Below are 15,216 nucleotides of genomic sequence, written 5' to 3' on the forward strand. Positions count from 1 at the left end.
CGACAATAAATGTTATTCTGAATATATACTTGATGTCATCAACAAGATTATTAACAATAGCAATGGATCGTTTGTCTTTCAATTTGGAATCAATTAACATTCCATCGCCATCTATCTTGAACAATGAAAAAACACGAGACACCGTCGTTGATTAATTCGTTCTTTGCTTGTTTGATAAAATCATGCAGATGTAGTTTGAATGGTATCTGTTTTCTATCACCTGGTAATATGTAAAAGTCGATCTTGGTGACGTGGTTTGGCTCAATTGCGGATACACTTTGTATTTCTCGCTCAAAAAAAAAAAAAAAAAAAAAAAACTTGTCTCTGCTCTTCTTTGGTTATATTGCGTACAATCTATTTCACTTGCGGTCAATAACGATTTTATCCCGTGTCATAATTGTCTTGTGTAATTTTCGACCGTGGAAAAGCTGGTTTTATCCCGGTTAGATTAAAATACTGTTCTTGCAGTTGTTTCGCAACAGTAGGATTATTCATTTATATAATTAGGAAAAACATTATCTTCAATTGTACTTTATCCAATAATGTAATGTGCATCAGGTAAAAAATAGTTGTCGATGCCTCATGGTCGGATCAGTAACACTTTGTGGACAAACTGTCGTGGAAAGTACTGCGGATATCACATGACCAGTGTTCCCCGGGGCAGTACTGGGCCACAGCCATGTCAGAAGTATGGGGTGGGGGGTCACGGGAAAGTCCCAGTTATGTGTTTCATAAGGCGACAAAAATATCGTGCTCTTATACGATATTACAAGATTTTAAAAAAGATCTTCTGATGACATCAGAATAAAAGACACAAAGAACTATCTCAAGAGATATTCCTCTGGTGAAAAAAATGTTATATTAGAAGAAGAGAAAATTACATAAATGAAACAAATTGAGAAAGAGACTGATCTTGATAAATTTAGATCTTAAATATGAAGCGAGCAGAGCTGGGATGATTAGAAATGGTCGTTTACAAAAACCAATAAGTAAAGTCACCAATAAAGGTTACATACAAATTAGTACTGCGATCCTTGACGATAAAAAACAAAAATTTATTAAGCACATATGTTTATTTATGACTGTTTTAATGAAGTATTTACTAAAGGTTTTGTTGTTGATCAAACTAATTCAACTAAAAAAGACATCCACGTTGAACATTTGCCAGCAATCGCACCAGGTGAAAATGCAAGACGTGGAAAAACTTGGTAAAACACAAAACCCACCACGACCAGTAAAATCAATAAATCATGATATACGTGAAATAATATAATTTATTTCGATATACTCTGCTGGAAAACAGTTTGATATTCCTCCACGTTCAATAGAAAAAGTCGCTGCAGGTATAACCAATTAAGCTATTACCAAACATGTTAAATCAAAAAATACAATTCATTTATGTTGATAAGAAAACATCGCATCTACCAAGATCATTCGCCAATCATAATTTTTTCTTCTGCCGACATTTCATCATCCGTTGACTAAAAAATGAACCTTGATTGATTCATGAGAAAACAACAACGAAGCCACCAAATAGCACAACGGGGACAAATAACACGTTTATCTTACAACAATTGGTTACTGAAATGGAGCCTTGGATATTTTTGGGCGTTATTTTCACCTATATCTGCTGCCATATTCCCTGTTCACCCCCGTTTGCTGTCTTGTTCATATTGTGATCAAAACAACCAAATAAATATATTCTCATTTTATGACACAAAAGACATCACGATATGTCACATATCTATTATGTTACCATGCGTTGGTAATTCCAACGGTTTCATGTTTTTTTTAAGTCATTATCTCACCTGGTCTGGCCGCACCTCTAGTCGGTTGACCCGCTATGCTGCTATACCAATTAAGTTCACTAAATACTCGCACAGATATTAAAAGCTTATCAATGTGATTTGTCTACATCTAGAGGGTGTTTCTGAATCGCACTCTCTGGCTTTTAATTTGAAAGGTGTGCATAAATTTAGAACTTGCTGCAATGGCCTAAATCTGATTAGGTCATCTACATACAAATATAACTAAGGTAAGAAAGGTTAATTTATCTGTATCGAGTGGTGTTCACAGGCCTTGTTAATTAGCTTCTTAACTCATTAAACGCCAGTGCCACCTTTAGGGATGATGATGTTGTACCTACTTACGAGCAATATAACGTCAAGGTCATTTAAGGTACACAAAGGAGATGGTAACAAAACTGCAAGGGAACAAGAACAGTTCGAGAACGCAAATAAAGGACCATGACTTAGTCTGTATACCCGTTCCTTCGAATAATTAAATGATCTAACATGGAGACAGTATACATCCACTTATTAGTACAAAACGTCAAGATATATGCCATCAAAATGGGAATCTTCACAGTCTGCTATATGGCTTTTTATGTGATGGATACTACAAGGCAATTTGTTTACCTCATTATCTCTAAGGCACAAATCTCCACCAAATATCACAGTTCTGTCAATATATGCATTCTTGACACGGTCAAATGCAAACTTCAGTTGCTTCTTTCTCTCCTCTGTAGCCATTTTTGTGCACTCCAGATGGGAATTAAGAATGTCAAACTTTATACCTTTGATTGTGCACTGTGGAAAAGAATATCTTAAAGTGTTATAGAGTCTTGAAATATATCTAAAAATGTATTGAAATTCCATCATTTTTACATTACTTGTACAGGTATTAAATTCGCCACAGTAAATATAATAAATACTGTATATAGGCAGGAAAAATAAATCTGAAGGAACATTATTTTGCTTAGATATATTACTTCATGTTGGTAAAACGGTCATTGTGATATGGAATAAGGACGAAAATAGCAAACAACTGTTTTAAAAATATCTAGTCAAGAGTCATTTACATGAAACAAACCAGTAAATATAATTGAACATATAGTTTACACTAACTGTATTAATATTTACCACAACCTTTGACAATGACAAGAACTACTTAGTTTCTCTTGAATATATTTAGAGTTGAATGAGGATATATATTAAGAAATCTAAATCACAGATAAACATGTGTGCAAATTTAACTTTCTACATAAAATAGAGGGTTGATGGAATGAGTCCAGTTAACAAGTAAAGAAAGGTTGATATAATAATATCCCAGAAAATGTACCAATATTACATATTTCAGATATACTGTTCCAAATTCAAAAGTACCAAGTCATACTTTAAACATCGCTTGGGTCTGAAATTACAGCAGAGAAATTGTTCTTAAAGAATTCATTACTAATATTGCTATAAATAAATTAAAGCGTTTAATAATCCTAATGATGAAGCAACATAGCTCTTTTAGACTTTGTATCTATCAGATTGACAGAGTTACCAAGTTTGAAATTCCACCAGTACAAACTCATGATTTTCTCATATTTAAAAACTCCACTGATTAGAAACAAATCTACATTGCATCTGTGCAGAATTTTTCAAAACTGTTTCGGACTATATCCCAGAACGAACTAGCTGCATAATTACCGGTGCTCTCAAAATACGTTCTTTTCTAGACTAATACAAGTCAGCTAAAGTCAAGCCTAACTTCGACAAATGGGGCAAGATATGATCATCAAATTACTGAACCAATTTCAGTTCTTCCAATGCTCTAACAACGACTTGAATCACGTGTCTACATCCATCTTTCTTATCAACACATAACTTGTTGTCCAGAAATCAATCAAGTTTTAGAAAATACCGGTTTTGACAAATGGCTTTACGAAAAGAAATTAATAATTGGTATCGGGGGAAAGGATTAAAGAAATCTTACTAGTGCATTACAGTTTTCGGCAAGTATTTGTCCAAGTGAATCACAATATCCTGCTACAAAAATCTGGAATTTATTTAATAACATAATGTGTTGGCTCGTATTTAAAGAAACATCCCAAATCATTGTTTTAATTGCATTTTAAGTCATGCATCCATGTTAACACACAAATGGTACATTTTATAACCACCTTTCTTGTTCCAGTTTTTCAAAGGCCTCCCTTTAAATTTAACACTCAAACGTTTGAGTCCATATTTAAGCATTTAAACATATCGACATGTTTATGTCAATTACCTCCCCTCCATATTTGAAAATACTGCCATTTATATGTCAATGACCTCCCATTTAATCTAACATGATTATTGTAACATAGTCTGTGTATATACCACAATTCATCACCATACAGTATCACATAAGAGAAATTTCCATGCAGCCTAACATTGGTATTGAAAAGAGTCTGCATATATACAACGATCCATTCCCATTTATAACTTCAATATAAGATGGAGAAATTTACCAAATGCTGTCAATGATTAAAACCATGACGTATCTAATAATACAACAGGCACTTGTTAAAACCAGATTCAGGTACATACCCGAGAATAATCACAGCACCTTGAGAGAAAACAGTGATCATGAATCCTTAATAAAATGAAAACATATATTTAGTAAAAAAAGACTTGCTATCTTTGTTCGTAACAAACGTTGGATCAAGTATGGACATCAAGTCCACCGCCACCTTCATCTGAATAGTTGATGTGAGTGGCTGATGCTGAATAGAACATGATATCACATTATATTCTCGATATTTTCAAGCACCTCGTTATTACATGGTTCCTGATGCAATATGGGTTTTCTCAGTACATTCAATACTCCCTCAATAAAAAGAACATCAATAATAAAGCAAATGATTAAATGAAGAACAAACTTTGACATAAAGCAGCTTTCTGTCTTGATTACTGGAGGAGAATTGTCTAACTTTCACTTCTTCAAGGGTAGCAACATCACGGCGTAGAAGGATTGCAACATAGTTTCCCTTATCTCCACCTTGGACAAGGTTATATGAAGGACATTTTTTTTCTAGTATCTTCTGGGCCCGAAAAACAACCTCCTGCAACAAAACCACATGTGGCTTTTTTCTGAAATATGGAATTAAAATGTTATCTTAGTATAAAGGTAATTATAAGAATGCCTATATTCCATGCAAACCAGTCTCTGTTGAAATATTATTACATTTCGTATATTATGTAACTTTCAAAAATATTAAATTTAATTTCTACTGTTCGCACCAAGTCCCAAAATGTATCACACTTATTTTTATGTCTGCTGATTCGTGTAAGGCTTCTAGAAATGTATTACCTAAGTCTTGATGTCTACTAATTCATGTAAGATTTCCAGAAACGTCTTATTTATGTATTGATGTATGCTGATGCATGTAAAAACTCCCGAAGAGTAGTAGTACACGTGTCCTAATGCCTGTTTTGAGAACACAAACGTCCACAAAGTACTACTTATGTTATCAAAGTAATAATTTTAGTTCCGGTCATTTAGCTAAGGACACTTTTTAATGCTAATGTCAAATCAATGCTTCTTCCTGTCAAGGTGAGTCATTTATAATACGTACTACTATTTAATTTATAAATTTCAAAGTCGATTCATGGGAACAATTCAGTAAACATCACGTGTTCCAACGATCACGTTGTTGGAAAGGTCAGAATGACCTAGTTCCTGATTGGCTAGAACTAGAACAACTGATTTTCTTTACTGCAGATGAGTATTTCAAAATAATAAATGTTACGTTTAAACCTCCTATTGGATTTTTTAGCTAGTGTGTTCTTTGTTTATCATATCACTCTATATAACCGATGTAGAACAAGGAATCACTCATTCATAAAGTTGACATAGGTCTTGAAAAAGTATTTATTTAATTTAATATTGACTGGTACTAAGGTGACGTATCATTTATTCCAAGACTTGAATGTTATAATAACCTTTGGATTTACTGTCAAACAATCAAGGACATTTCTTATTCATTTCGAATTCATTTGAGAGATATTTAGATTTGAAACATTGGTTTTTCTGTGATTTGGGCTTGACTGAAAGCATTGCAGTTTTTCGGAATACCTTTGGAACGTATCCAGATTATTTGGAATTGTAGTAATTTTGGAACTCATTAACCACTGCAAGTATTTTTAACTTCTTTTACTTTGTCTTTCAGGGAAATACATTTATAATTTCAATTATACAGATTGTGTTCCATAGCATTAGCCCCTAGATCCTAACAAGAGATGGGATGACTTATTTCGGAATTAGAATTACTTTTGAATAGTTCAGAGATTTGAATTTATTTGCATATTTTCGAGAGTTGAATATTTCAAAGATATTACCATGTCAAAGGATTACAATCAATTTTAAAATTTGATTTCACTTTCGTTTGAAATTTTTTGTCACTGATATTTTAATCTCACGTATTTGGAAAATTTAATATGACATCTAAAGAATGGAACTCTATTGCAGATTCTCTCTAGGAGAGGTTAGAGATCTTAAAAAATGGTGAGTTATTTGAGCTTGTAAAGTATTATCATCCTGCTGACGCGAAAGCTTCTTTAACGAAACAAGACATCAAGAACAATTTAATAGATTTTTTAGTAAACAAGTATATTCTTGATAAATTGTCTTCGGTTTGATAAAAACGTCCCCATCTCATCTGGTTCAGGCATGAAATTATGGGAAATGGAGTCATGGAAGCAGACAGAACTTGAGGTTTAAAAAGCTTCAGATTGATACACAAATGCCAGAAATGCAAATGCAAAACGAAAAGGCATTCTATATTAATACATTAGAACTGACAAATAGAGCAGACTTTTCGCATATATAAATAGGTCATGTTTTTCTGTTGCCTAACATATTAGGCTGATACCTCATTAAAAAGAAAAGGAGGATGACAAATATGTTCTTAGTGTTGAGAAAATGGCTGAAAATTCAAAATGGCCGGAAGAGTATTGTACTGTGATATTACAAAGTGAATTTACAGCTAAAGCTAGTGAAGTCTACACTACACTCTCACCAGATCAAACTGGTGAGCATGATGTGGTCAACGAACGTGTCTTAAAGACTTATGAGATGGTCACTAAGGTCTACCGTCACAGGTTTAGAAACTGTAGAAGAGAAAGTACTCAGACTCATCTTAAATTTGCATGGGGAAAAGGAACGACTTTTTTATAGATCTTGCACAGCCAAGAAGGTTTATTCAATGAAAAGTACAAGACTTGAGTCAATAGTGACGTCATAACCTAACTTACTGAAAAAACGGATTGAAAATTTACAGAAGGCAGCTAAAACAGCTGATGACTTTTCTTTGTCTTGCAAGGTTCCTTTTGTAAATAGATCATTTTATCAACAGGTTTTTTTTTGCACAAAACACATTTCAATCTTATGCGAGTTCATCAAAATCTCAAATGGCACAACTGTTAAGAATCAAATTTCTGATAAGAATGACAGAAATCCTTATCTCTTCCCAGATTCAACTCCTGGAAGAAGATAGGACACCTACTTCTGATTCCCTAGATGCTGAAATTTAGGCAATAGATTAATAACAGATCTGTTACAAACACTCTTGCTTGTAAGAGGTCAAGGTCACAGTCATGTATTGGAAGAAGTACATTTGTCGGGTATAGCAAACCAAAGTCTGAATCTTATTTTGGAGAATCATGAATAATTCATGTCGAAAGGTTCAATATCACTTATTGGTGATTATGCCATGTGTATTCCTGTTAAGATATTACAAGACACAGGAGTTTCTCAAAGTCTTATATTGTCAAGTTCATGCCTTATTCTGCGAAGTTTTTCTAATGAAAGTGTTCTTGTTCAGGGAGTAGAGTGTGGATTTGTTACTGTGTCCCTTCATTGTGTTAATTTGTCATCAGACTTTGCCTCAGGACCAGTCATTCATAAGAGTTATTGCATCTTTGCCCATTGTCGATGTTCAGTAATTACCACGTATATGTTGATTCCTTACACATTGTCTAAAATAAATATACCATAAGATGGTTACAGTGTAATTTAGTCAAACAACTGCAGTGGCTTTGTTGCTACAAAGGTATAATAAAATCTTGAATCTTTAAAGAAATTACCGACCCTTCTAGTAAATATTTTTGGGAAATCATTATATCAATCACAGGATAGCATTATAAACTGTCAAAATATGTGTTTGCATATTTTTTCGGTTATATTTTTTTGTTTGTAATATGATTGAAATTATGAGAGACAAAAAATGCTCTGATAGTCTCAAAATTATCCGACCCTGATACAATATAATTAAATACCTTTAAAAAGATAAGATAAAAATCACTGCCGCCTTTTTACAATTTCACAAAAGTCAAGCTTTTAGTCATGATTCACAATAATTACATAGTTTCTATGAGTTAATGCAAAATACAACCTTATCATGCAGGGCTCATACAAACCACAGATTCTATTCTCTTGGCCGAGTAAACATTAGCTGTGTTGAAAAAAGCCATTACAACATACACGTCTTTGTGTTATATTGCTGCAGATTTAGAACTTCATAATGCATCTGTTCACAATTTCTACCCTTAACAAGAGCCAACGTATAACATTGCTTATCATCTTTAGTGCATCAATTATAGATTACATTTGCTCGTTTTCCTACTTATTGTTCCAGAACATGCAAACAAAGGAAGTCTGCCCTTTTCTTCCCAATGGTACAGAGATAAAACTTGATATTACAGTGAATCTAAACTATGAACATATTATGTTCACGACGAAGACATTGGGCTGAGATTCCTTCTAATGCATACCCAAATAGCATGATATGGAGGTTTAGATATTCGTTATTGGACTAGGACACAGCCTTCTAACTCAGTTTTTTTGTCCACGTATTATGCGATGCCCACAAGCGAACGTTACTCACAGGTGACCATACAAGATAAGAATTATGTGGGCGAAGAAAGCTTTTACCTAGATCAGTAATCAACAACACTGCTAGTATCATACTACTCAGTACACGATCCATAAGGTTAAAAAGTCCACATTTCGTGATCGCAACAAGTACATAGGTGACTTGAATCAAAGATCGTGAGTACGGAGTTTATACCAAAAAATGCAAATACATACGTGAAAACTTACGTAGATATACATGATTTGCTTCAACGCTCCCTTTGTAAACAAACTGATTTTGATATCCCACCTGTTCTTCCTTAATTACTTGTTAAAATCAACCAACATTTTTATGTCAAGCGTTTGTTTGACCATTGTTGTTCCGTAAAATGGTCTACATTTTGTTGTAAGCATATAGATAATACTGAAATCATTGCAAGTGTTAGAGTCTTCTTTAAATTTATTACAATATTTTCGTTAGTTGCTGATATTTTTTCTCTATCTCTGATAGTTTCTTATTCACAACATTGAATTTATCGTTAATCTTTGAAGCTTATTAAATATTGGCTGGAGATATGGACTTAATGACATCAATGAAATGATTTACATTGATATAAGATGTTTTATTACGAAATTAAGACTATCAATTATAGGATATATGTTGATCCCAGGCATTTTTGTAGTTTATGCAATATTTGATGACGTTTCATATCTGATATAAGTTGCTTGACCAGATTCGACATGTTTGTTGGGTTTTTGCGGGAAAGGAGACGTGCTTAACATAAACTACTAATTTTGTCTTTTAGTTTCTACGTGTGTGTGCGAGTGCTTTAGGGAGTTAACATTTTACAATACTAAGCAGAGTTTTGCCGATTTGCCACCAACTGGCGGAAAATAAAACATTTGTTAATAATTGAGGAGACATCGATGCTTAAGTTGGTTATATATGAAAATGAAAGTCAGTCTGATGTTACAACGTCGATGTCAATCAAATATGAGGCAAACATAGATCTGAGAGGCACTTGGCTTGAACAACCTCCAGGCCTTCAAGTATGTTGTTTGGCACGCTAAGGGTTTATCTGGAGTTGTATTCAAACGGCTGTAATTGATATGGATTGTACATATTAGATTAAGCATGAAACTTTCATGTACAACAGCTTACAATAGGTTGCTGGCCCATAATCTCACAGATATCGATCTACGAGCACTATCCGGGCGAAGAGGTTTCATTTTAGGTTACACAATTACTGCAGTGAATATTGCAAAGACGACAACTTCACAAATTGATGCGTAAAGTATTTTGAAAGGATTTATGAGGTTATTAAATGTTGATATGATGCAATCAATCCACGGGAATGTTTCTTTACAGTATAAAAATGATTAAAGCGCTATTTTGCTTAAATGCGTCATACAGAATTGTCAAAGATTCTCAAACGATCAATGCATTTTTAAAACGTATCTGGAACACCTTGCAGGATTTATTGTTTTAAGAATTATTTTGGAAACTCTAAGACATCAATTTCGAGCATAATATAATAAAAAGCGTGAAAAGTCATTATTTGATATTGAACAAGCCATTTCAAGCTGTTTACATCTGTGATTTGAGCCTCGAGACCAGGAATCTAAGAGGGCATAACTAATAATGAAGACCACGGTTAAATACTTTCGGTACTAATACAAGGGTATCCAAATGTCGAAGTTTTATGAACTTCTTTCCAACACAAAACATAGCTGATATATATTTCCAACACAAAACATAGCTGATATATATAAACAATCCAAACATTTTATCATTTGTGGCTTTTGGCGCAGTATAAGGGTTGGTGAAGTTCTCAACCATGGACCATTTGACTTTATTTGGATCAACACCGACTTAATGCACATTTTCCAAATATTTATTGATTTGTTTGTTGCTCATTATTCAGACTGCAGAAACCAGTACCATGCTATATAAATGAAGAATTAGCTCCACATAGTACTGCGTTTCTTCATAGTTAAATAATTCTGCATGTGTGTGTAAAATTAAATGGCATTATTGTCACAGAATTAGGCAAAGAAATAACTTGGTTTTGCCTTAGAACTATTTGACTATTTCTCGTACATGCGTACAACGTTATCTAGGGTGAATACGTGTTTTTCCAGGTAAGCAACTGTATTAACATGTACCTCTCCAGAGATTACTTGTGACGAAGTAACATTACTAACATGATATGCACGGGATTTCTACCCTGACTTTTGCTCACTCTCCTATGGATTTAAGTAAGATCAGTTTCTAAAACCGACACTGGTCGTTTTGGGTCACGTCAAGGTGTGTACGCTCTCCATTGTTCTCCAGCCATAAGGCTGATTGTGTCTGTCGCTGTTGTTGTTGTTGTTGTTGTTCTAGGGTTTAACGCCATTTTTCAGCACAAGATAGGCTATACATGGCGGCCAGCATAACTAGTGGTGGAAGAAACCTGGAAAACCCCTGGAAGAACCACCTACCCACGAGAAGCTACTGGCAGGCTTTCCCACATACCCACGCTAGCCGAGCCTTGGACTCGAACCCACGCAGACAGGGGTGAGATGGCAGTGATCCGGAACAGTGAGCACTTTAGACCACTCGGCCACTCGGGACCCCGTCTGTCGCTGTGAAGTGTGATTGTCAATGTGACTGTGAATATGACTAGAGCTGTCTGAAGCTGTCTGAAGCTGTCTAAAGTTGTTTAGAGCTGTCTGGAGTTTCCAGAATATATAAGGCTGCGTGCTGTCGATACGTATGTATGTATGTACGTATGTCTGTGCCACGGACGTAGACGTAGCAAATTAAAAAGGGTGCTGTATGCTGTCTGTACGTGTGTATACGTATGACTGTACATCTGGTGGATCCATAAAGGGTGCGAGCGGCCGATAAGAGTGTGGGCCAACCCAAGGAATCGTGCGACTGTACAGGGGGTCTAGAAGCATACGTTTGGTTCAATTGTTGTTCCAATTGCATTTTTATTTTCATAAAATTATTTTGAATCTTAGCTGTGTTCATAAGATTATTTAGAATCTTAGTTGTGTTCATAAGATTTTTTTGAATCTTAGTTGTGTTCATCAGATTATTTTGAATCTTAATTGTGTTCATAAGATTATTTTGAATCTTAATAGAGTTCATATTCGAGATCATGTGAATCTCTCTTAGAGTGTAAAATACTTTTTGAAGCGTATCTGCAGTCCATGATGTTTCTTAGATCTGTGCTTCATATTGATTTATTATTTTGGTTTATTTTCAATGTGTGAATGTTGTGTAGAGGGATTTGAGTCAATCGTATGTTGAGAGCGTGAGAGAATCATTGTATTTTTACATCATATATTTTTTTTATTAATTCATTTCATAAATTTCCATCTTTCTCACATTGTGTTTGTCTTATTCATTTAGTCCAAATCCCCATTCGGTTTCTATTCTGCGACATTATGACCCATAATTCCTAAGATGCATGCCTTGGAAAATGTAAATTATGCAACAGAACAACCTATTATGAGGCGCAATCAGCCTTCCCGTATATGCGGATCTGTTAGTGGATATTATTGCGCCCTCAGGCAAAAACTCTCCAAACCTATGATTGTGTATACCCCTGACCCCGTTGGGAATACAAGCATAGAAGTCAATGAAATAAAAGAGCTTGCAGCTTCTGATCCTGCTAAAATGAAAACAATACCATAAAATGTATCAATGAGTCAATGCTTTCCCTTATAGATAAGCATGCCAACTGTGATTCAAATAAAGCACTATCGCGAGAGCGTGGGATATGAATATCAAAGTGTTCAACATACTTTATAATAGTAAAACTTTCTCATGGGAGACACGGATGGCTGTAAAGCAATTTAATAAAAAGTGTTGAGGCTGCCAAAAGAGCATCATAATTTCAGGTACATAAGCATCATGTTGATTTACAGGATCATCGAGCAATTATTCGAGCCAACGACTGGTCAGGTAAAAATAGGATAAAAATGTTTTCAAGTATGCGTCAGGAATAATATCAGCGCACGGGTATCTAAGCACCTAAGATTATTTCCAATGTGCAATAGATTACACCCCTTGGCGGTGCATCTAAAATCACTAATCCATAGATTCATAGCGGTGTTTGAGATCTTTAATGATAAAATAGATAAAGCTCTTGTTAAGATTCTTGAGACATTGGAAAAATTCATCAATGCAGGATCACGATGGACTCTAGACAGAGGTATCGAAGTTCAGTCGCATATTCTCCAATGCCGAGGTCAAGTGTCGTTTAGACTTTAGAACAGATCCAGCGGCGTGCTACATTATATGCAATAAATGATGAAGACGATATTTTAAAACGCGTTCTGGTCTGCGTTGTATTCCGCGAGCTGTAATACAGCCCTACATCAGAAATAGAAACAGGACTCACATCTGGGTGAACGTACGTTCGGTGAACTCAGTTACACATACCAATTACTGATGCAGTACGTTTTCACCTGCTAAAACATGCTAAAATTTCGTCAGAATGCATGTATATACATTCAAATGATTTTTCAGGCGTCTGATGGTTGACGTAATCTAGTCCAGGTGCGCAATAAATCTATCTAGGTCCTCGAGGTAGCGAAATGTTGTTTTTTGTTTTTTTACCAGGGCATTTATTTGCTCCAGTGTTCCGAGTAGCATCTCTAACACAGCAGCAACATCAGAGCCGCCAATTTTTTTTTTTTTGTTTGTTTTTTTTTTTTTATTTAACCTGTATTTGCGTCTATTTGTGAAACTGGAAGTTTCTTCAAAAGTAGGCTTCTTTGTTCCAAAACTGGAAGTTTCTTCAAAAGTACGCTTCTTTGCTCCAAATCTGGAAGTTTCTTCAAACGTAGGCTTATTTGCTCCAAAAATGGAAATTTCTTCAAAAGTAGGCTTCTTTGCTCCAAATCGAATAACAGTTCCACTGATCGCAGCTTTACAATTATATGTTTGAACCAGCAGCTGGATTTTGCGATACGAGTTTTCCTGCACCATCGCAAGCGATATGAAGAAACTATTGTGTCATTTAACAATTGATATTTAACATGGAAACAGAGAAAACGAAAAGCTCATTAGAATCGCCGTTGATTTTACAGTCATTGGCATCTCTGTGCAGGCAAGGCCCAAATTCCCTAATCACGGCGACATGTTTCCAAACTCAGTTCGCGCACTGAATATTGTCAAGGCTTGATCCGGGAAAACCCAGTTGTTACTGAATATAATTTTGAGATGGTTAACATGAGTTTGCGCATAACGTCGCCGTGGGCTGACGATGAAACTTCCTATGATGTATGCTGATATTTTACAGTAGCTTTTCAGTCGTCACCAATAAGCAAATTGTTTACTTTCCCGATTCGATTAAGTTCCAACTTTGATTAAGATGACCTTGGTTAAGGTGAGGATAATCTTGTCCTGTGCGACGATTGGTTGCCTGAACACAATGATGTCCTAATGAGCATGTTTTCCAACGGTCAAGACAAACTCACAGATGTGATTTATATAAAACAAAGCACAGATGATGAAGTGATTGCAGACAACTGAAAAATGTTAAGGATATTCCCTGTCACTGGAGCGCATGATCTCGAAAACATTCATTGGACCTTGTGTACCGACAGCTACTCGTGGAATGATTTTCGAAATATGGTTGTGACTGTCGCTCTTGAGTCGTATAGTCTCCTCCCTATTGACATAACCGCTGGACCACGAAATTATCTGCTGGTATAAAAACAAATTTATTTGATGTATATAATGACCACCACCAGTGATGTCATAGCCAAGTATGCTGACCGACCTGACAAAGCTGCCCAGGATCGATTGAAACTCCTTCTAGGTTACAGGGATGTTTGTCAAAGCGTTAGAAATATATCTGCATTGTGAATCTTTAGAATACCTTACAGCGGGCTTTGAACAAAGATATACATCTAAGATCAAACCAAGTTAATAAATGTGAAACAAGTGAAGAAAGTTGGGTCCGGTTTCTATGTCAGCCTAAGCCATTGAACATAATCATGCGCGCCCAGAGGGCCTTGTGGCCCAAGAAGAGGCTCACGAGGGGACGACGCCTACCGAGCTTAAGTCAAAGAAACCATAGCCTGAAGTACTTATCGAGCTTAGTCACACAACGTTTAAGGAGGATTTTGTAAATTGTGCCACTTTGCCGCGCGAATGCGAACATTATATAATAGGACCATATTATAAGACACTTGTCAACGGTGTAGCATCTGACAAGTGCGTTAAACTGATATATCGGCAATATGCAAAGACTATTAGGAGACTTTTGATATTGTCGAAAATTACAACATTCTAGTCAGACGATTCCTCACTGAAGACAAGCTCACGCGGGCAACAACGCACCAGAAGTTATTAATTAGGCCGTATCAACTTTTCATTGGTTTCTCACCAACATAATAACTGACGCTGAACATTTTGCTTTTTAATTTAAAAACTCATTAAAGCCATTCATGATGCATACGAAGAAATAACTAGATAATTAATTCTGATGCACTTTTTATTTTCAGCGATCCAGTGTATAGTTCCAAACACATCTCCAAATTCACACTAATGAT

At 35.3% G+C, this 15,216-nt stretch overlaps 1 protein-coding gene across 1 annotated transcript in view; it reads right to left on the reverse strand.

The window, feature by feature from the left end:
- The window catches only part of LOC149772897 (tyrosyl-DNA phosphodiesterase 2-like), a 53,970-nt gene that overhangs the window by 15,488 nt on the left and 23,266 nt on the right, over positions 1 to 15,216 (reverse strand). Inside the window, exons 6-7 of the mRNA XM_089947139.1 lie at positions 4,688 to 4,898; positions 2,418 to 2,588 (exon numbers count right to left, since the gene is read on the reverse strand). Of these exons, the coding sequence (XP_089803265.1) occupies positions 2,418 to 2,588; positions 4,688 to 4,898 (382 nt within the window). The remainder of the gene's footprint in view (positions 1 to 2,417; positions 2,589 to 4,687; positions 4,899 to 15,216) is intronic.

Source organism: Sinohyriopsis cumingii, unplaced genomic scaffold, assembly GCF_028554795.1.
Source record: "Sinohyriopsis cumingii isolate HCF-2022 unplaced genomic scaffold, ASM2855479v2 utg000974l, whole genome shotgun sequence".
Lineage (NCBI taxonomy): Eukaryota > Metazoa > Mollusca > Bivalvia > Unionida > Unionidae > Sinohyriopsis > Sinohyriopsis cumingii.